Source organism: Dipteris shenzhenensis, chromosome 6, assembly GCF_047967505.1.
Source record: "Dipteris shenzhenensis isolate YYH24624 ecotype China chromosome 6, Dip_SZ_1.0, whole genome shotgun sequence".
NCBI classification, from domain to species: domain Eukaryota; kingdom Viridiplantae; phylum Streptophyta; class Polypodiopsida; order Gleicheniales; family Dipteridaceae; genus Dipteris; species Dipteris shenzhenensis.
Genome location: NC_141601.1, coordinates 6,900,250 through 6,924,512, shown reverse-complemented (window position 1 = coordinate 6,924,512; position 24,263 = coordinate 6,900,250). Strand labels below are relative to the sequence as shown.

At 39.4% G+C, this 24,263-nt stretch overlaps 1 protein-coding gene across 1 annotated transcript; it reads left to right on the top strand.

Moving 5' to 3' along the window:
* The first annotated feature begins 19,931 nt into the window (after window positions 1–19,931).
* LOC147900705 (uncharacterized) lies at window positions 19,932–23,231 on the top strand. Its single transcript, XM_087375827.1, has 5 exons — window positions 19,932–20,152; window positions 21,104–21,625; window positions 21,785–22,334; window positions 22,451–22,528; window positions 22,674–23,231. Exons 1-5 carry the CDS (start codon window positions 20,037–20,039, stop codon window positions 22,722–22,724), a joined length of 1,317 nt encoding a protein of 438 aa, XP_087231953.1. The 5' UTR covers window positions 19,932–20,036; the 3' UTR covers window positions 22,725–23,231.
* The last annotated feature ends 1,032 nt before the right edge of the window (window positions 23,232–24,263 follow it).

Sequence of the window (24,263 nt, the reverse complement as noted above, 5' to 3'; positions counted from 1 at the left end):
TCCCTTGAGCTTTTTGATCTCGTCCATTGTATGCTAGTGTCAAGGGATGGGTCCTCCCTCCTCGTCCTTTATCTATCAAAATGTTGAGAAAGGCGGTTGGACTCACTTGCATCAATCAAGGTAAAGTAAAAGTTAGAACTGTTGTTGTTTTACACTTATAACCATAGGCTTCAATATCCAACCATGGATGTCATCCCTGTCCATCTCAATAACTTGACAAAAAGAAGAAGAAGATAGGAGATTGAAAAAGGTGGATTGCAAATTTCTTGTGATCTTTAATCCATATGATTTGCTTAAATCTATTCAAGCATTCAATGGTACATCTTAAGTCTTTTTCTACAACAAAAAATGCAATGTGCCAAGGGACTCCAAAACCAAGCATATATATAAGGGAAGGTTGAAAAGATGCACAAATTTTCTCTGCTGATCTTTATTCTTTGGTAGTCAGGTTTGTTTTGGCTCTTACTATCAATCCTTTTCTAAATCTTTTCAAAAAACTAGAAAGGAAAGAAAAGAGAGCAATGGAAAAGAGATGTAGTAGTAAAAATGTATATCTATTAGGTGGAAGGGTTTTTTACGATGCTCAATCCTTTTGGGATCTGTCCCACCTTATAGTGCAATGATATGGTCTAGAAGGTGCAATCCTATATTAGAGAAAGGATTCTTAGGGAGTTCCCACTACTTTAGGATTTCTCTCTTCTATCTCCTAGTGAATGCCATAGGCTAAACCTCAATAACTCTACAAACCTCTATTTATATTGTCTTAATAAGGACAGTACACTCAAACAAGTGAAAATAACTATGAGAACATACAACATGGACCAAAGGTATAATGTCATTATCAAGGTGGTTCAGTATTCGTGTACATCCATGTTAGCTGCTGGGCTTCATTGAAAATCTCAAAGTAGCCTCCTTTCTAAGAAGTGCCTTTAGTAAGCTACATGTAGTAGACTAGAGCAAAAGCGGTACTATGCCATATTGACTTGCAACTCTCCTGTGGTGAAGGGCTCGAAAGGCCTGGGTATTGAGTTGTGAGGCATACTGAGAGTTGGTGGGGTTGTGTAGAAAGCTTTACCTGGTCCTTGGTGATGTGAATAGAGAGATGCAAAGGGTTGTTAGCTAACAAAGTTGTACTAATAATGAGAAGGGCGTAGAGTACTTTGTGGCATGGCATGTATGAGTATCTCAACTCCTCTCCGATTGCATCATCACCAAACAGTCCACCATTAGTGTTATGAACTGAATGACTCAGTTGATCAGGGCAGTGACTTCACAATGAGGTAGCAGACTCCATTCTCCTAGGGCATACACGAACCTACGGGTACTTTGAGCATACTAGAACTAAGGGCCGTTGTTGGAAAACATTTTTTATGTGTCTCTATCAACCAAAACATCTTGTTGGGGCTAGCAAATGTCAAGGCTTTGCTAACTTAGACGCTACACTTCATCTTCCTCGTAGGCAGGGCGGGGGGGATGGCGGGGTGTGTTATGATTGAACGTAAAACCAAAGAATCTGCATCCTAGCAAATTTCCCAAGAATTCAATGGCAAAAGAATTGCTAGAGAATAAAAGGCCACAATAGTATGATCATGATCCCAAAATGAAAGGCTCATGCTAATCATCATGATTTCAAAGGTTGCAACATAAGGAAAGAGAACATTATGTAAATATAGTTGTTGAGGAGACTTAAAATAAAGATTGAAACTATTTGAAGAAGTGTCACCTTGGTGAAAGTCATAATTGGAATATTCTATGTAGATTTGGTGCAAGCCATGAGGTTTTACAACCTTTGATCTTTTTCCAAAGAAAGAATCCGAGCAGCTTGTATTATTGTATTGCACGAAGGATGCTACAAACTTTCAAGGATTACAAAGGCCATAAGGCCATTTGCATCACTAGAGCAATTATCAGAGCGTATAGTTAAGAATATTAATGTTAAGGCTATGTGTGTATCTAAGCATTCAAAGATTTCAAAGAAACATTTCAAGCAATAACATAGTAAATCCTATCCACAATTCAAACAATTTGAGCTTAAACTTCCCAAGCTTCATCCAACCATTCACAACGATCATTATATACATGTTAGAAATCGACATTGTCATCTCATGGGCTTGTTGGGACCTTACTTATATCTATTATTGGCCAAAGCAGGACATGAGTGGGACACATCAAAAGATGATGGTGACATAGCCATCGTGCATGGAGAGAAGGAGATAGGGAGTTGGAGGGAGGGCGAGGCAAAGAGGAAGCAAGAGGGAGAAAGAGAGGGGCAGGGAAAGGGAAGAGAGTGAGCTAGATGAGAGAGAGAGAGAGAGAGAGAGAGAGAGAGAGAGAGAGAGAGGGTAAGGGGAGAGAGTGAGCTAGGCGGCAAGGGAGCGGAGCAAGACGGCAAGAGAATAAATTTGTAAACCTAAATCTATGGAACTTAAAGGGGGGGTAGTTAGCTAGCTTAAATTTTGGCAACACTTAGGTTAATTGCACATGACTTCCTCAACTTAGGTTAATTTGTATGATGGTATATGAGTAATTAATGGATTTTTTATTTTTTACTTGTTAGGGACACGTATTAAGGTATTAAGCATCCACATTTGTTTTGATGTTTAGAGTGTGAAACCAAAAACTCAACTCCCTAGCATCAATGCATGTAGACCCTTGAAGATAATGAGATTATATAGGGCTTCTTGCTCCACTGACTCTTTAAGCAAATTGGAGAAGTTATCCAATTTTTCTTATTCCTCAGAGGATAGTGTTGCCTTTTCTTCAACAACATCTTCTATTACATCGATGGATACTAAAGCTCTTTCAATCTTTGGAGGCAATTCTTCATGATGATGAACATTTATATCATCATTTGAAATAATCTCATCAACCATATTAATATTAGTCCATTCCTCAATATTGAGAGTGTTAGAAGGAGCACAATAACAAAGCAATAATGTGAGAAGCAGAATGCGTAAAATCAATATAGAAAGTGCACATAATGGAAGAGACAGAGAGACACCAATATATGTGGTTCACCTAGTGTGGGCTATGTCCACGAAGAAACATCCAGTCCTGTGTTTTTCTTATCAGCAAGTGAGAAGATACAAGATACAAGCAGTATATCCATTGGTCTCCTACTTTGTGAGCCACACCCTTATTTTATAATTTTGACCACACGTGTATTCATGAGCAACTCATGCACCAATTTTCATGTATTTTTGGCTTCGGTGGTGCTGCCCCCAAACTTTCACTAAGGGGGGCCTAAGGCATGTCACGGCCCCCTTGAAACCCCCGATGATAGTACTAGGGGGGGCATTGCCTACCCCCCTTCATGGGATGGGTTTAAACACACCTGGGTCCAAAGCATGGCAAAAAATAATCTCTAAAAAAAGATCAAGCTCCACATATAATAGAGAGTATGCAATACAATATTATTACCAAGTTCCTTAGCCAATATGCAATACCAAGAGTATGTAATACACTGTTATTACCAAGTTCCTTAGCCAATATATCATGCTCAATGATCTTTCTATGGATATCTTTGTTGTTAATAAGTGAAAGGGTAGCTCAGAGTAGGAACGAGTAGTTCCTAAGAGTATCCCATGTCAGATCAGTATGCCACTAAATAGCCTTTTGAAAAGATAATCAATCAATGTAACCTTAATCATATATTCAAGGAATCAATGCAGTGTTGTTCATGTATTCAAGGAATCAAGGTGACCAACCCTTGATGGCAATATTTGTGTGTGTGTTTACATTAGACACAAACCCCAAAAGAAGGTCTGAGAATATAATAACAACACGAAACATGATAGAATTATCAAAAAAAGGTAATGATTATGAAGAACCATGTAGACAAATCACTGAGAAAAAATACCAAGACCTTTTAAGATTAAATTTTCAAATGATAAAATCATGTGAGGAAACACACATGAGGATTGATAATTTTACATAATCCCATACCACAAAACACATAATCAAACCTTCAAGTAAAGGGTAGAACAAAAAATCCAATGAAAAAGTTATTGTATAAATAATAAAGAATTTGCATCCTTGATAATTTCCGAAGCATTCTATGGCAAAAGAATCACTAGAGTATTAAAGGCCATGATAGTATGATCAAGATCCCTAAGAGGAAAATTTCACGCTAATGGCTACGATTTTGGAGATTTAAATGTAAGGAAAAGAGTGCACGAAATGATTAGAGTTGTTGAGACAAATTAAAATGAATATTGAAACTATTTGAATAAGTGTCAGGACGACAATGAAAGCCATAATTTAGATATTCTTCATAAATCTATTGCGATGCTTGCAGGTTGCAACCCTCATAAATCAAGAAAAGAGAAGTGAGATTCCAAACATTTCCTTTGGGGCACCTTTAATTTCAAAATCTCTTCACTAACAAAATTATTGCATGTCCATAAATTGCAAATCTAATCACAATCTATTCACTAAAATGAGATAAACAAGTCGTGCTAGACCTAAGGGGAGGATTCTACTTACATAGTTGCCAATACCATTGAAATAGTTAGTTTCATGAGGACACATCTTCTTCTTGCGGGTGTGGAAGACTAGGGCTTGAATTATTTTTTCAATCTCATTGGGTAGTGGCTTTTGCATTGAGAAATGTTATCAACACAATGCTGAGGCATCAAAGTTCAAGGAAGGGAGCAATGTGTGCCATCATTAAACATTGCAACTCAAGCATGGGTATAGGGAGATGCTCGATTACCTGATGACCAGGCCTTCTTCAAGGATAGAACAAGCACTTGAGCTATGGAGAAACCTAAAAAATGAATTGAGTTGGTGTGTGAGAACCCTTGCAATGAGGCAAACGAGAATGGTGATGAAACCTATAAAGAACCCCCTCGAGGAAAAGAATGTTATACACCATTTATCCACTCGCAATTAAGCAAGGTGTATGCTATGGTGTGTTATCCCCTCATGATTAATGGTGGTGTAGTGTGTTATCCCCTCGCAATTAATGGTAGTGTTATCCTATCACCATTAATAGTGGTGTGGTGGATTAACGGTAGTGTTATCCTATCATGATTAATAATGGTGTGGTGGATTACTAGTACTATGATCTTATCACGATTAATTAGTAGTGGTGTGGTGGATTAACGGGGTGATGTGTGGTGTAGTTACACACCATTGATCCCCATGATTAATGGTGCATATAATCACCCCTCTATATAAGATACTGACTAGTACTACTCTTGGCCTGATGTTTATAGCATTTACTGCCATGAATTCTCAATGCATCTTTAGACGAGAGAATTGCACTCAATAGACCTTATGGGTGGTAGAGCACTTGAAGTGAAAGGACAATGTTTTGTTGCACTCATTCGTGAATTTAATGCACGTGAAGAAAGAGAAAGAAAAGGGACTACAAGGACCCATTTTGCCTTCAAATATCGAGAATAGCCTTTCTAATTGAAGGTCATTGCCAGTATTTGATTAATCATGTGTTATGTCCATGGCCGTTTTCCACATGCATACTAACAAAAGCATTGAAACTTTGTATGATGAGAGATGGGTTTGAAGCACTAAATTGATTGTTTCTATTTCTTGTAAGAATGCTTTGAAATCCTTTTCTACCATAAAGCATCCAATATTGCACTTTTAATAGATTGTATTCCATATTCTAGAAATGATGCAATGAATAGCCATGTTGAGAACCTGTCCCTCTTTTCCTTTTCAATTATTGTACAAAAAGCATGGTTCCTCTTTTCAATAATTGTTCTCTTTATTTTCATGAACTTAAAAAATCAAAGGTAGTTGGTTTATGTCTCCTTACAGTATTAATGTACATGAACACCGCAAACCCTACAAACCTCTTCAATAGCCATGCAACATGTATTTGCTTCTAGCTCAAGCGAGCAATTCTAACATTGATTGTAATAATGACTAATGTCCATTGTAGTATATGTACATGTGTACATGCACACACACGCATGCACGCATGCATGCCCTTTTTAGATGCAAGCCTGTGCCACCCACATGCCTTTTCTATAGCATTGTTACAAGTTTTCTTATGTGTTGGAGGTGAATTAAGATACTAAGGTTAGAGTGTAGTCACACCAAGGGTGCATTTACACAATTGAGAATGTGAAGGGGTGTGGCCCTTCTTGTCTCCTAACTCCCCAAACTACTCTTACAGCTTGGAATTCTACAGTACATGTATCTTGGGAGGAGTGAAAGAAAACAATGATGAAATTATAGATTGCATACTGGATCCGTCTCTTGTGTCATGCTCTTGCTTAAGAAATGTCTTTTTCTTTATCTAGTTAATTCTTCATCTTTTAGGGGTTTGGTTTATACTAGACATTATGTTTGCAACCGTTCACTTCACTTCCATACGTATGATAATTTCAACATTCATGCTTTCTATTGTAAAACTTGCATTAGAAGGCCATAGGTATTTTTATGTCTTTCATTGGCAAATGAACCCTCTGCAATTTCCACTAGGGTTCAAGTACTTACAAGTTCTCAGCATCTCAATTTCCACCTCTCTGCATATTTTTTGCACGAATGCAATATTGCTCTAAAGTTTCCTTAGTTAAGGTCAAGTTGTGTAGCTGATACTATATGGAATTGATCATGTTTATGTCTTTTTGTTCTAATTTTCTTTAAGATGTTGACGTATGTAAGGTCATCTACAAGTGATTGTTTTTACAGGCTATCTAGTAATTACAATGTCAAGGCCTAGAAAAGGGATGTTTTGCATGTGTTTGATGGCATGCATGCATTTTTCCACAAATCCAAATATCCTTTTTTGAAGCAAGGAGACTTCAGCTAGGATGATTGTTCAAAGATCCACATCTTGCTTTGTGAGGCTATCTAACCTATCAGCTAGTAGTTAAAGAGTTTTCTTACAATTGATTAGTATAGCCAACATCAAATGTGGAACAATTCCATTGTACGCAGCTTTTCTAGTGAATACCATCTTTAATATTTTGGGTTTGATTGGGTCTAAATCAAGTTTGTTGTTATATAGCTGAAGCAAAAATTGAATAAGAGTTCGTGTAATCATTTTTCTGCCAATTTTGGCTCCTCCCATGAATATATATTTTGGGTTGTGAAAAGTAATTTGTAAAAGCTAAAACATGTTATCATTTATCTTTGTTTGCTTTGACTCTGTTGCCAATTTTTCAATTTCTAACATTGAATTTTGTATGTATCATGATGTGTCACATCTATTATATCAGATAAGTCTATTAGAACATCATTGCTAAATGTCCCAACCCATATATTATTATATGCTTTTGTGGCAATTTCATGGACTTGATGTTTGAGGTTTTGCCAAAGTATTTTGGTCCTTTGAGTTTTATGTTGCAATTGTATTTGTCACAAACTTATGTGATTTGATCTATGTTTTTTATGTAAGCTTCTTGTCATGAATGTCTAAAGGGTCCTTGAATTCACAATATGGGATGACATTGTACAACATCAGCTGTTCTTTGTAATGGTTTTCTAGGTTATGATGCTTGTCAAATGTGTGTATTTGATTATATGTGCTTTTTTCTTACTTTTGTATGTCTTACTATTGTATTGGGATGCGAACTTTGCAAGGGGTATGGATTAAACAATACTTAGCCTCCTTATATAGTGGTCGATAATTGAAAGGCACATGATGTCACTTGAGTTGTCTGGAAATGTTTGTTGGATTTCATTGGGTTTTAGTATTGTTGTTTGTTGATGTGAAGCTGATGTAAACTTTGTTATTCTAGAACAACAAAGCTTACATCACCTTCATATGGATAAATTAATATTCCTAGTCTTTTTTACATTTCCCACTTCTATTTTGTCAATTCACTTTTGGAGCATTTGTACATGTATTAAAACATCTGGGTCAGTGGGTACGTATATTTGATTTAACTAATCCTTTTTAAATTTCCATTTTATACTAAAGAGCTTTAACACTGATGGTATCTTTGCATCTCTCCCATTGATTTATGTATAAATTTTATGATTCTCTACAACTCTCTATTTACTCTCGAGATGAATAACAAGTAGCTAGGACACATGACACCATCGATTAGGGTGAAGTTATGAGTCTGAGGACCATTCCATTCAATTAGTGAATTTTTTTAAGAAACTTAAATTTGATTTAATGTATTTTTTAAAAGAAGATGAAACTTGTTTACAAACACCTGTGGTGTATTAGCTTTCCAATATCGATGTGACAAGGCCTTCTCTCCATAACTTCTAGAAACTACGGGATATTTCTCATCTCAATCAGTTGGATACATCCTTTGGCTTTTTAAAACACTGGCACCTAGTTTCTAGGAGTGACTCTCTACGACTTGAAAACACACATGTGTGCGTACATGCATGAACATATGTGCGCACACACACACACACACGTGCATGCATTGCATTTTTGTGCAAGTATGCAAATGTGAGCACATGTGTATATGCATGCGCACACCCATGTGCATGCATGCAAAAGCCATAATTGGGATATTCTTCATAAATCTAGTTCGATGCTTGCTTAATAATTATCTCATTTTCACACACACACACACAATTTTCTCAGTAAAAATTTTTACCCCGTTCCCCCTTTTTTCGCATCTATGTTTGGTTCTTGTTTCAAGGTTTTTTAAAGAAAATTATTAATTTTATTGTCTCCCCCCCTTCAATTTAGTTTCCAAGTCCCACTTTTCTTTCTTCTTTACATTGTAATTGTTTCATTTTTTTACATTTTATTTAAGCCCCCATTTTTTTACCTCTTTAGAACTTGAACTACACTTTTAGAACTTTAGAGCTTTTTATCGCCGCCCTAACTAGATCCCTAATATTTTCATATGAATTAACTCCCCTTTTTCACACACACACACACACAGAGAGCATGTTGCAACCCTGAGGCTTTATGGATTTTGATCTTCCCAAATAAAATATCAGACTAGCTCAAAGGATGCTACTAACTTTCAAGGATTACAAAAGCCATAAAGCTATTTGCATTGTCGAGTAATTAGAAGATAATTTAGTGAAGAATATCAACTTTGAGGCTATGTGTGTGCTCATCTATGGATGTCAAAACACCTATGATATGGTATATATTGAGTCACATGATGAAATAACAACTAAACTAGCTTACAAAGTAGCAATGCATCTTTTGTTACTCCAAGAAGGTAGCGTACTTCATTTAGGTTCCAAAAACCGCAAGGTATTTATTATAAGCTAAACTCTAGTATGGTACTCCATAATTAGTATCTCATGGCGTAAGCCAATGACCTACTCATTAAACCACTTTGCATCATGTTTGCAATAAGTAAATAACATGTATTCCAATATCTCTACTGGGTATTCTAGTAATCAAAGCTAAGTGGGTATCATAGCTTTGCTACCATAAAGGCATGGATATAGGACTCACATTTTGTAATGGCATATTCAATGTTAATATGGAGCAATGTTTCCATGAGGCTCCATGGCTCCTGTGTTTGCAAGAAGTAAAAACATGAATTCCAATATCTCTACTGAGTATTCTAGTAATCAAATAACATTAATATGTGCATTATCTATTATGGTCCCAAGCTCCATGCTTTTGTGGCAACAAAGCTATGATACCCACATAATTTTATTGAAAAATGGTAATGTCACTCCACATAAATACGAAGTAATGTTATCGTGAATCTCCTTTATTCAAACAGTTTGTTTTTTTTATTTTGTATTCCATTCAGCTTCATGAAAAATGTAAAATCTTGAGTGGATCAAAATTTTTAATTAGTTCCACCCGAGTTACAAAATTGTCTTGCTACATGTCTATGCAATAGAATTTCATCCATGAACCTTGAACTTATGTAGATTTGATTTCTAGAAAATTTATCCTCTCTTGAAAAAGTTGTATGAGAGAAATATAAAGTCCCTTCTCAAGCTTGCAAATGCATCTATTGATCAGTTACACAATCTCATAGTCGTTGATGGTATGCGTGTTGAGCGTGTGCCATGTACACCTATTATCATTAAATATGGGGATTACATTATACAAGTATTAGATAGAATGATGTTATTTTGTGCAAGGAAGAGAAGTTCAGTCATGATAGAATATCACTTTCATGAATTATACTTGAAATGCGTAGCATATCCACATTATGCATACTTTTGTTGGATGCTTTGTTAGATTTGTTCTTCTCTTACAACACGTCTTGTTTCATATCAAAGAGGAAACGAGACTCATTATATGGACCATTGTGAATGTGAGAGGTCCAAAAAAACTTTCAAGTCTCTACATTCATCTTGGGAGTCCTTTGTACTCTTGGATACCAAAATCCCCCCTTCTTCATTCTCTGTCTCCCCATAGATGGGAATTATGTTGGGATACCTTTTTTATAATGCATCACTTGAATGAATGATCATATGTGTAATGCGTTTCCCAAATATTTAATCATACAAGATGCTTGTGTGTGTGGGAACACATGTGAGTGTGTATGTGTATGCGTGCATGCGTGCGTGTGCATGTGTGTGTGTGTATAATGCAATAAAAAGTACTTTTATGGATGCAAACCTAAATAGAATTAATGTCTCATTACATGGCAAGCAGAACTGCACTAATGGCTACTGCTACTTATCACTTTACTAAAAAACTTGGCAACATTTATTTGCTACAGTTCTAGTACTTATCACTTTACTCAAGAACTTGGCAACATTTACAAAACATATTCTTCCTATCATTCTAACCAAAGCGGGAGCTACACATGTATGTTACAGTATAAGGTAGCGCAAAATATCCCATTGATGGGTGTATATCCCTCGTAGCCCTTCATAGACTAGTGCTTGGCATTCATATTGCACTATTTAAAATGTTTTATGGTTAAGTAAGCATCCCTAAGTCACCAAGATATTTCCTAATTCTTTGTTAAAGACCAGGGATCCAACCATTGACAACTTTACTCATCCCATTCTATTCCCATTTGTATAGTAAAGAAGAAACTATGATTCATAGTTTCAAGTGTTCAGAAGGGCACATATGATCCCTTCAACACCTATTTTTACAAAAAATATAGAAGGGTACAATTGATCCCTTCAACACCTACTTTTACAAAAAAAATTTACTTGAACCAAGTTGTTTCTTGTTGTTGCAGGCAACTATATTTAGCAAATTTTCCTCATTGTATCAAAATGTGGAAGCACATGTGCATCAGAAAAGTATGATTAGGGCATTGTACTCCCCACCATAAGGACAAATTACTAGAGAGGGTTGGAATCACAAGGATACATCATTGGGTTCTTTTCCAAGAAGGATTTGATGGGCAATGTAGTCCTTAGGAGCTCACAAGTAGGACGAGGGCAAAATTGGAAGAGTGGAGAGAAGGAAAGAGAGAAGAGAAAAAAAATGAGAAGAGGGAGGGAGTATTTTTCTTAAAGGTACATATTGAGAAAGAGGGAGATGAAGACATACAGAAAACGGGGTTGCCCTACTTGGGAGCTCTAAAGTAGGACGAGAGCAAATATTGAAAGACATGAGAGAAGGAAATAGGAAAGAGAAAGAAATAGAGAAGAAAGGAGGATATTTTTCTTAAGGGAGAGACTAAGAAAGAGGGAGAGGAGGAGATTGAGAAAGAGGGAGAGGCTCTAGGACCAAAGCCAGTGCAAATTATCTTGGTGAAGAGCCATTGACATATCATAAGGCACAAATAGAAAGTGGAATAGAAAGGGTGCACATGGTTTGGAGGCCCTCTACTTATGTGTGGATTCAAAGTTTCATTGAGAGTAGATTTGGACAATTTAGAGAATTGTTGTATTTTTTAGGAGACTACAAATTTCTTATGTATACTTGGAGCCATGTGCCCATGCTCTGGTTGTTTAGATGCCCATCCATTTGTTAGGTTAAGACTGAGAACACAATAGTCATAGAGTAGTGGGGTTGGGATTAGTACATGTGTCTCTAGAGGCAAACATTTGGCATTCTACATGGTATGAATGAATCAAGAGAGACTCAATCCTTAGAGCTAGAGTCTGCAAGTTGTAAGAGAGGTTGCAAGAAGCACTTGAGAGCCTGTGTGGTTGATATTGAGGGAGTGGAGTTGTGGACTTGTGACTCCCCTTGCATCTAGTAAGCAAGTGTGCTTCAAGGCTCAGTGCAACCCTTTTGGGAACCTACAGAACCTGTGTCTCATTTGAATATTGATCTCTTTCCATTATCTCTTGTCGCATGTGATCTTGTGAGTGATAGAATAGAAACTTGTCACACCAAGTTTTGGGGTTATGTTGAGTGCATGGCATAATGATAGTTTCATGCTGTGTGTATTTCTGAGGAATGTTGATGGTTGCATGTAGTGTATCTTTCTAAGGAATGTTGATGTCGTATTTGTTGGGTGCATGCATCATGAATTTTTGAGTTATGTAGCTCACAATCCTTACTCATCCAACATATTGTTGCTAAGAGATCACGCTCTCTCCCTTTTATGTCTCTTTGTCTCTCATACTCTCCAAAGAGACCAAGAAAGTGGACTACAGTTCCACCAAGTTTTAGAGATCACAGTAGGACTCTCAATTATGAATCATAGGGCAAGTCAACCAACAGGAGAGTCCTCATGGAGAGGATCTACAAGCGTACCTATCTGCCTTGGATGAAGACCTTGACGAAGACCAAGAAAGGCCCTCTCTTCCTTCATTACTTCTTTGTCTCATTCCCCTTGCCATCACACACCCTCCTTTTGCTGACTCTTGCAATCCCGTTCATAGTCCCTATCTCATAAACCAATTCAACTAGTCTCCCTTGAGTTTCTTCCCCTTACACAACCTCAAGTGTTCATCCCCCCTTTGCCTCCTTATCTACCACCAATGGAACCCTTACTTGAGCTTCTTGGCAAGGGTCATTATCAAGGCTCCCAAATTTAAAGGCCCTCTGATAGAGGCTGCTGACAACGACATCCAAAGATTGTTATATGTATGTAAATCCAAGGGAGTGCCAACAAGGGAGGGAAAATAAATTGGCACATATGGAAAAGATGTAGTGGAAGAGCTCAACCTTGGCATTCTAGAGAACCCCAAACACATTGTTGTTTCGTAATAGGATTTGGGGGGAGCTCGAAAAGCTTGAAGTGATAAGGTACTTCTTCCAACATTTAAAAGATGTGTATGCTTGATCTTACCAGGATTTGATGGGAGCATTAGAGGACATCAATGTTCATCGCATACCATTCAAGCATGAGGTCGAGCACCTTATTGCATGAATCTTAACTATGCCAAGGCAGTAAAAGAAGAGCTAGTCAAGATGGGGTCTAGAGATGATTGGACTCATAGTCCCAATGGAGCAGTCTAAATGGTTATAACCCATAGTCATGGTTCCCAAGAAGAAAACCAAAAAGAGCACAGTACATGGACTAGCAAGCTTCAAATAAGTTCCCTTCATGGACGCGGTGCTTGAAGATGGGGTGGCACGATATTTTTTATGGTTTTAGTGGTTACAATTAGGCATCCATTGCTAAGGAGAACCAAAAGAAGATTTCCTTTGTGACTCCATGGGAAACAAACAAGTTCAAGAAGATGGAATTGGGCTTAGTGATGGCCCATCAATGTTCCAATGGGCCCTCATCCATCTTCCATGAACACCCACAGACTCCATGTGGGTGTTCTTGGATGACTTGGGTTGCAAAAAAGGATAGAGGTATGAAACTAAGGAGTTTTATCTTAAGGAGAACCTCCATCTTTTGACTTCATGTTTCAAAAAGTTCCGTACAGCTAAGTGCATCTCAACCCAATGAAGTGTGAGTTCCAAGCAACAAGGACCACCTCGTGTGGTCTCATGCATGCAATGTGTTAAGCTAAACCCAGACAAAGCATGGTGATTTTCATAATGGAACCCCTCCAATGTGAGCTTTCTTTAGGAATTCACACTACCACAGGAAGTTAATTAGGTAGTTTGCTAACATAACTTGCCCTGTGATAGAGTTGCTTTCACCCCTGATGTCCCCTTTTACCGAGCCCTTGACAGTAATAGACCTTTGACACACTTAAGAAAGAAGTGGTGTGTCCCTTGATACTAGAGAACATGAGTTAGAAACCAAGGCTTTCCATCCACATGATGCAAGCAACAAGGCTGTAGGAGCTGTACTCAGTAAACAAAAAAAAAGGGACCCGCTTGACTACCCATATGCTTCACATGTCAATAGCCCAACTTGACTGAGACACACTACTACACCACCAAGAAGGAGGGATTGGCCATGATGTTTGCTGTGTAAAGATTTTGTCCATATCTTTTGGCAAATAAGTTCAAAATGATTATAGATCACCAAGCACTCAAACATATACTTAACAATACTATGGTTTAATGGTTGTTGTTACTTAAAGAATCCTCCTTTGAGGTGGTAATCATCTTGGAAAGCAACAAATTGCAATAGGCCACCTTTTAAGGATTGAGTATAGGGAACCCAACATAGAAGAAGGTATCCTAGATGATCAACCTCATGCAACCCTATTCTGAGTAGACCAATATCATACTGGTATGGGCATGTAGCCACCCTTCTCTCCACTAGCACATTTTTAAAGGGATGATGGGCCTGGCCAAGAGACACTGTGCCCTACTTCTCAAATGTGCATGGCACCAGATGATATGTGGATAGCTATTCAAAATGGGTAGAGATGGTATCATTTGTAGATGTGTCAACCCCATGAGACCCCACACATATTAGAGGATGTCCACCTAGGCTCAATAGGCAGCCATTGTGATGCACTTATCAAGGTACTACAATCTAGATATTGTAGCCCTATTTCTTCCAAGATTCAAAAGCATTTTGTGCAAAAATGTGATGCATGTCAAAGAGCAAGGCCTTGACCAAATAGAATCAATCATAACCCTCTCACTACCGGAGTGCCATATGCTCGTTTTTCAGTGCTGGTGCATAGATTTTGGGGCCCAATCACCCCATCCTCTCACACTCAAGGTACACCTATTGGTAGCCATAGACTACACCACCAGAGGGACGGAGGCAAGGCAATGATGGATAACATGGTTGACATTGTGGCTATTGGAGCACATGTTCTCAACATATGGTTGCCCTCTGAAGAGCATGATTGATCGAGGAACATACGCCATCAACAATGATCTCAACTAAACTCGAAAGGTACGCAAAGGATTTGATGTAATGGAGACTTTTAAATGTTAAATTACATACTTACTGGTCCCAGCTAGATATTTTTCACTTTAGTGATAACTGGATTTTTTGTATTGTACATGTGTATCCATTTTAAAGCTCAAATGATGTTCCATATTGCCATGCTTATCTGTGAATTTTTAGATTTCATATTGTGCAAAAATGTCAAAAAATGCCAATTATTATAAGTCAAGATTTTAGATTCTATTGGAAGTGAAAAACAAAATACTAGGCCTAGCTAAAATGAAACTTGTTGGTTCATTTGATTTTGTTGAGTGGTTCTTTCAATGCCTCTTAAGAGGTTAATACCAATTACCAAATCAAGCTATAGTTATCAGTTTTAAAGTGAAGCTATTTTGATTTTTGTGTAGATAGCAAGACTAGGGGGCAGATTTCAAGAGAGGTTAGTAGTGTTACTAAAGATAAATTACCACCAAGTAGAACCCCATGTACTTTGAACAAGAAGGGGACATTCAAAGGAGAAAATAAAAGGAGAGATTATCAAAGGGATGGGGAAGAATAAAGATTTGACCATGGCAGTAAGGAAATATTCCACTACTTCTTGGTTAACATTCTTATTTCTTTAACGTTACATCTAATATGGTTTTATTAGCATGGAAGTGCAACAAAAGTGCGCAATTTAAATCCTAATGCAAACTTCAAATTATTCTTTTCTTTCCCTTTGGCTTTTCTTATCCATAGCATATAGATAAATCCCTATTGGCAACACTTCAATATGGAACATGTGGACAAAGGAGAGTCAAATTTAATTGTGGAAGACTTTCGACTTTGAATAAGCCATCTAAATTTGGTTTGTTTTGTAACAAAAGATTTTTGTAAAACTTAGAAATCTAAATAACTTTTCTCCATTTTGGGGAAAAACAGAACCCAAATTTAGTAATCAAAGTAGATAACAAAGTTCTTAATTGAAATGCAATAATGATATTTCAAATTTCATTAAACACACATATGTTAAGCTAACCTCTCTAAAGTGTCTTTTAATGGAGGTAATCTACATCCATGGCCACACTTAGAGCTCTATATTATCACATGTATTTCAATATATTTGTATACAATGTTTCACCTCTCCTTGTGGTTTAGTTAATTTCTTTTAATCCACTATTAATTTCTTTTAAAACAATTACTAGTTCATTACTTAATTTCTTTTAAAACTAGTCCATTATTTTTCTTGTGTGGTTTTACCATGTTTTCATCTATAAGGAGCTATAAAGCCCATTTACTCGGTACCTTATGAAATATACACGTACTTGTTAATATGCATGTAGCATGTCTATACAACAAACAGTATCAAACTAATGCTAATATAATACTGAAAATTCATGAAATAATGACAACTCCATAAATTAATTTATTGGCTCTTGCAACTTACTTCCATTTTTAGAATAAGACCCCTCTCTAGTTGTTCAAGCATAATAGCTAAGATAGTGAAGTGTGTAACAAACCTCATCATGTAGCTTAAATAACAATTCAAGCATGATTCACAAATTATGTGCCTTGATGCAATGCAAAAGTGCTACTATGCAAGGTCACCCGTAATACTTCTAGAGCTTGTAATAGAATATATGGCATGGATGAAGCCACATTGATCTCATACCACATTTAACACAAGTTAGTCATTCAAATTTAAGAAAAAATATTCTTTTCTTTGGGAAATATTAGGAGAAAATATAAATACATTGCCTAGAGAAAAATGCATACAAAACAGGTATAGGGAGTTATATGACCAATTATAATACATTATAAAGAGGTAAATGTCTTTAGGGTGCAAGAGACTGTGGCAACCTTGTCATAACTAAATATGGCTAGCTACCATCCTGATCATCAACCTGTTCAGAAACAAAATATTATTCCTATGTCAAGTGATTATTGTTAGGTTAATGATTCTTATGTCATGGGAATGGGAATTTCAAATTTTTTGTGAAGAGAGGAGGACCAAGAATAAAGGAAAACCATTATTTCTCTAGAGGCATTAAAACTAAGAGCCAAGCTCTAACAGACATGCAAGCTATGGATTTTTGTATCTTACATTTTCCAAGTCTTATGAAAATGTCTCATGGATGGATCCTAAAGTGGAATGAAAGCGAGGGATTTGGCAAGCAAACCTACAAATGAAAATGCACGAATGAGGATTAGAAGGTATTGCTTGGAAGAATGGTTCCCAACTCATACAAATAGGTTGTGGGAATATCAATTAGTTTGTAGAGGTTAAGGGAATGCATGGGCAATTCCTATGCAATAATATGCTAATTTTAATGTGAAGTATAAATTGAGCTCACTCATGCAAGCAAACACTTTCATAGATGCATTTTAAATTACCCACCAATACTTTGTTCAAATCTGGCAAGGTATTAAAGGCTTTTAAACACGACATGGCATTGTTGTTCATTCTTGCCTATATAATTATGAAAATAATTGAGACGTTGCCATACTCCTTGTTTTTAAATTGTGGTGGGGGAGCATGCAATGTGACATATATTAGCATTTTTTAAAGAAAGCATAACATTTGATCTTAGGACTCCTTTGACTTACCCTTGCAGAATCATTAATGAAAAACAAGTATTTCAAGTATGAATTGAACAACTTTATCCACCAAGCACAAGTTTTAGCAGCATTGCAAAGCAAACAGGTGCAACTGTATGATAGTAAAAAGGTAGCAAGGTAATGCTAGCCTTTGCAAAGGAACGAGTCCTTAAAAAAAAAGGAGTTAAAAAGAAAGAAAGAAAGAGAGTTAAGATGTGTGCCTCTTTCCTCTTCATCTTTTTCCAGATTTTAATTTGAAACTCCTCTCTCTCTCTCTCTCTCTCTCTCTCTTCCTCTCTCCCCTCAAAAAGGCTTTACATCCAAATTTAAAGACCCACAAGAAGGTTGCAAAAACAATGAACCCATAGAGATAGGTATGGGATGCATGTTAGTGTTCACTTCGTTGGCATCATATAATAGATTGAAGTTCTAGATGCTATCACATTGATTCTATCATATTGTCTCATTGCCTTGAAATAAAGCTAAAAACCCTTGCTAAGTTAGAATGTGATGGTGCTAGGACTCCATTTAACTTAATAATGGATGTCGTGTTTTTGCAGCAATCTCAAACAATAGTTTAATGTACTAGGGCAACAAAATCATTTAAGGCTTTAAATAAGCATGATCTTTTTGGGGCAAGGTGGGAGCCAAGTGGGCCTTGAGAGTATTAGCAAAATTTGGAATTGAGGTAATAATTGACTTTTTTGCCATCCTTGTACATGGACATCTAGATTTAGGTAGTGAGGCTAGTCTTGAGGCCTCTTGTAAACCCTACATCATCACAACATGGAATCTCATTGAACATATTTTTTGGGGAAAAAGTGGAGTAAGGTGCTTAGTAGGTACCCTTTAATAGAAGTTTCACAATTACGATGATATGGGAAACCATTGGTTATCACAATGGAATACCTAATAGTGGAAGGTTGAACACCTAGTATAGGAAGGTTGGTCTCTATTCTAAATGACCATGAAAAGGGAAAAGATGATGGAACTCTCTAACATCTCTTGAGTGAGGCTTCAACATGTGAATGCATGTCCATGGATGGAATAACCATTCAACTTCATAACTTTGGAGGAATTGATAGAAAATTCAATGTATTAACTCGAGATTGTTCTTGACGCAAAAGGTATGAAGTCCATCAACCCTTGTAGAATATAGTAATGTGAAATGAGTTGTAGGTCAATTTGGTAGGACACACACTCGATGGACATTGGTGAGGTGGTTTGGGATGAGAATCACTTGCACATAAGGTGTGAGTAGGAGGAATTATGTGGTTAATTATATGGAGTAAAATGGGATGTATTGCCCATAGAGTTGAATTAGCTCTATCTTTCTTTCTTTTTGGATTAAGAGCACAAGTGCACACCATGTTTTTTCTTTCTTTATCTCTTTTTTGTATTGAGATCACATGTGCACATCCTTTTGTGCAAAACTCTGACCTTAAGTGCACAAGGTTTTATGATCAACAATTTGATCCTTAAGCTTAGAAGCTAATTCATTGAGGTTCATGTTGCCAAGTCTTCATTTCTTGGATGGAGGGTTTCCAGTGTGGTTCTTTGGGAGGGGGTTTGCATTAGGAATGCATGTGTGTACACACATGTGCACATGCACAAATGCACACACATGCATGCATGTGCATGTGCACGTGCATGTGTGTGTGCGCACTTGCGCAAACACACACCCCTAGCCACCCACACACCCTTGTTGTAGATAAATTTGGAGATGAACGACCCCACAATGTTCACAAAACTGGATCCTTGTGTGAGCAATTGTTGCTACAAAATTCATAATGCTGTTGCATTATCCCCATGCGTTACATTGCATCATTTGGTGTCAAAGGGAGGCTAGCGGGGGAATATTGTCCGAGGGTGGCTAGCGGTGCTAATTTATTCCCTCAATTCCTTGCATACATGTAGCAAAGGAAAGTTGGGAAAAGAGAGGAGCTATGGGTCGGAAAGCGTGGGGAAGGGAAGTAAGGGAAAGAGCAGGTACTGGAAGCGAAGGGCGGAAGCGGAAGCGGAACGAGTGCGGGGCAAGGAGGATGAGGAGGATGAGGCTGGTGAAGGAAGGAGACATGGGAGGAGACAAAAAGAAAGAGAGGAGGGTGGGTTTTTTTTTTTGGGTTGGGGTTTTTGCGTGCCAAAAAAAAAGGTGGTGGTTAAAGTGTGGGATTAAGGGGAAAAAGCATAATTAGGAGGGAAAGGGGGGGTGATTAAGGTAAGGGAGGTAATTAAGGTCGTCTGCATCAACTTCATCAGAAACACACAAAAGAAACTGCAGCAGAAGAAGAAGAACAAGAGCAGCAAAAGAGAAGCTGTGCGTTCTGTTCCGCCATAGCCAAAAGCTTCAAGCTCCATAGCCAGGCTTCCCTCCTCCTCGCATTCATCGCCCTCCTTCCCTTCATCCCTTTCATGCCTCCCTCCCTCCTCCCTTCCCTTCATCATCCCCACCTTCCTCTCCCCCCTTCCCCTTCCCCTTTCCCTTCCTTTCCCTCCTCCTCCCCTCTCCCTTCCTCCCCCGTCATGAGGTGGGTTTCCCTCTTCCCTCTCTCTCCCCTTCTCTCTCCGCGCATTTCCCCTCCACGCCTTCGGTTTTTGCTTCCCTGGATTCGCGATTCTGCATCTCTCTCATGGTTGATTTCTCTTCCTCCGCAATGCCTCTCGAGAGTTGCATCTGAAGAATTCATCTGCGCCGCACCGCGCTGTGCTTCATGCCGCCAAATTCTTGTTTGCTAACCGAAGCTGATTGATGGAACGGCGAGATCGGCTTGTATTGCTATCGATTGTGAAGGTGTTGTGTGTATGGCGCAACACGTACTGCCTGAATCATCTTTTAGGTTCAAATAGTAGTATCTTTGATTACATCGAGAGTGACGAGTCACAGAGGAATTTTGGAGCGTCGGAATCGGAAGTACACTCTCAAATTGCTGATTTTTTTGGTTCTCCGCCTTCTTTGCGTGCATCTGGACAGTTTGTCTCTCATGAACGTCTCGCCATTCGTCGTGCTAGCTTGATCAACGATCATGAAAATGCAGAAAAGTTCAAAGGAATGCAGCTCATCCAATTCTCGCAAATTTGTTGCGCTGCGGATCTCTGTGTTCAAGATATAGTTCTTGAAAGACTTTCCGTGGAAGCTTGTCTCTGCTTTTCCGAGTCACGTTTGAGTTTTTTCCGTCGGACAGTTTTTGTTTTACAGTCTTCGGTCCGGTGGCTTGATGCGCAGGCGTTTACGACTTTTTCGCCGGAGATGTGTAGGTTTTGCATTGTAGTGGTCGCTCACGGTCGTTTTCTGGTTTGGGGCGTCGTTTGGTACCGAGTTAACGAGTTTGTGGAAGAAAGATCTCTTGAGCGCGAAGTTTTATGAGGGCGTGTCATTTGAAGTGGATTGGCCTGTAATTCTTTGAAGATTTTGGCACTGTTTGCGTTTGTAAGTCTGAAGGAGGTGATACTTATTGCATTTACGTGTGCCCTTCTTGTAGAGAGCTTGGCGGCGGCACGATGTTTTCTCCTCCGATCGATAGAAAGAAGGTAACCGTGAAAGTAACAGGAAGAGAGGAGACTAATGATAGCCGGAAGCAGTTGAACGGTGGCTACGTGAGCTATTTTGGAGGAAAATCGATCTCTAGCATGCCGGGTAGCCGGTTGAAGGGAGGAAGTTCGATTTCCAACAACAAGCATCACGAGCGAGAGAATGGGCTAAAGGAGCAACCTGTGCTGGAGAAGACAAAGGATTCCGCGGAATCAGAGCCTCACAAGCGCAGGGGTGCGGAAGAGGGCCTGTTGCCGCAATGGGGCCACGGAAAGAGGTCAAGGTGCAGCAGATTGGAACAATCGAAGCATATGGTGGACGAATCGGCGATTCCGATGACGAAAGCAATCCGGATGGAGAGGGGCGTGGAGAAGGGAGGATTACCAACGAATGGGACGGCGAAGCTGCTGCAGAGAGGGGAAGCGATGGGGGGGCCGGTGGCAAGGGAAAGGGTGTCGGGGGCGGCGAAGAGGTAAAGAACGGTGCGGATTGGGAAATTTTGCGGTTTGCAGGACACAGAAAACGAGAGAGAGAGAGAGAAAGAGAGAGAGAGGGATTGAGAATTTGATTTTGCGAGCGAGAAAGAGAGGGAGAAGGCGTCTGATGTTTGGCTACGATTGATTTGATGCAGGAACGGGCTGATAGGCGGAGCAGCAGCGCCTGCAAACGGCGTGGTAGCGAGAAGCGGCAGCAACGGTTGCTGCTCGGCTTCAGAGGGAGCGGCCGTAATCCAAATCGAGAAAGGGGATGGAAGGGGGGGAGCGGTTCTTCCCGCGTCGCAGCAGCAGAAGCAGCAGCGAGGTGGGGGCGATCATGGCAGCAGGAGGCAGAGCTACAGGGAGGAGGAGGACGGCGGCGAGGCGACGTCGTTGGCGGCGGCGGCTGCAAACCACAGCAATGGACGAGGAACAACAGCAGCAACAACAGCAGCAGCAGCAGCAGGAGGAGGCGGAGCTGCCTCATCGCCATCGCCAGAAGCTCCTGTTGCTCAATCTTCCCCCGCAAACAACAGCAACAAGCAGCAGCAGCAGCAGCGTTTGGAGCTTGATTCCTTTGAGTGGCCTCGAATCCTCCTCTCCCTCTCTCGCCGGGAGAAAGAAGACGATTTCCTGCTCATCAAGGGCTCCAAGCTCCCCCAGCGCCCCAAGAAGCGCCCCAAACTCGTCGAGAAAGCTCTTCACGTAAGCCCCGCTTGCCGCTCATCCCTTTTCATCAAATGCTTTCGAATCTTTCCTTCATCTCTCTCTCTCTCTCTCGGAAGTATTGATTGATTGATCCATGGCTTGTCCTTCTGCAGTACTGTACCCCTGGGAATTGGCTCAGCGACATAACGCGCGGCCGCTATGATGTGAGAGAGAAGAAATCCGTGAAGAAGGTATCTAAACTGTTCAGATCTTACGCAAACTTCTCATCGTTACTTTCCTATCCTCTTCTTTTTACTGCGATTCACGTTCTACCGCCTTGACAATGCCTTCTATGGCTTGTTGCAGTCTACTAAAGTCCTTGCTCGTTTTTTGCAGAAACCCAGGGGTCTCAAGGCCATGGAAAGCTCCGAAAGTGATTCGGAGTGAGCTTCCATTTCTCTGAGTGGAAATATTCCCACATAGCCAGATTTTCTCTAAACAAAACTCGGGTGCTTTCAACCCTTCGCGGGTCGCAGATCAATTTCTTCTGTTGGGCCTTGCTTACTCTCCTGCATTCTTTGTAAACTCGGCACTGTGTTCAAAAGAATCTTAATCCGTCATCCACTCTATGGATCTGTAACCCTGCTCTTCTGTAACCTGCTCCTGGCGTCTCATTTACTCGATGTAAAAAGTTGCCGTAAGGTACACGTGAGAGAGTGGGCTTCCTTTTGTACGATTCTCTTTCCCATCGCCCGAGCAGGCTTGATATCTTTAAATTTTGAGGCAGAGGCTCTAATGGTTTTGCCATATCATGTGAAGAACAGGCCATATGTGGTCGAGAAAGGTCATACCTTTGCCCTCAATTCAAATAGCAGGTCCATGTTCAATACAGTTTTGGGAGAATGCCTGGCATTACTTCAGATGCTTGTAAACATGGCAATTCTAAGGTTTAATACCATCGGATTCTTGTTTTACCTGTCTTTTCCAGTGGCTCCATGTTATCTCTATCTGTTAATGCTTTTTTATCGCTATTCAAAATTTGTGATCTGATAAGTTCAATGTTTTACTGTTTTCTGATCTGGCCAGCCTGGACATTTGGTTTAAAAATGCCTGATATTTGGTTTCCAAGGTTTTGGCAATCCCATTCCATGGGATTCTATACCACGTTTGCCTCTCAGATTCTGTGATCCAGGTGGGATCTGTTTATAATTCTCTGAAGGGTTGTTTGTTCCATGTCCTCTTGCCCCTGCAAAATGAATTGGGAGGGAGAGAGAGAGAGAGAGAGAGAGATGAACTGGAGCTCTCTATTATTAATTATCATGGGAGACATCGGAAAGATTGGAATGTACTTAATATAGCTTTCAATTGTTTTGTTGCTTTAAAAGGCTTTTTGGTGACACGTAAACCATGTTGTGTTTCTGTCTCAGCTCATCTTAGCCTCTTTGAGCTGCATATCTTAAAAGTTCTATTTTCTGTTAAATCTTTATCCATCTATAATGGGTCTCTATTTCATGTATATATTTATTTACATGTGTGCGCACATGTGGGGGGGGGGAGAGAGAGAGAGAGAGAGAGAGGCAGGGTGCAACAGAGAGAGAGAGAGAGAGAGAGAGAGAGAGAGAGAGAGAGGCAGGCGTTGCACCCTGGACACAACACGGTAGAAGTTTTTATCTACTTTCTATGTCTCTGCATGCAGCCAGCACTCTGAAGTGGGAGAACTTGAATTTTTTAATCTTACTGCCCACACTGTGTGTGTGTGTGTGAGAGAGAGAGAGAGAGAGAGAGAGAGAGCTTTTAAAATTCTGGATCAATTGGCACTTTCGTAGTCTAAGGGTTAGGCCTCTAGTCTCGTTTGCCTTGGGCAGTGAAATGTTGTAGTTATGGTCAGGAGTTTACTGGACATGAGTGCTGGACACAAGGTTTACCTCTACGTGGTTCATTTTGAGACTTGGACGCTGTAAGTGAAAGAGAGAGCTTCAGCAGGGG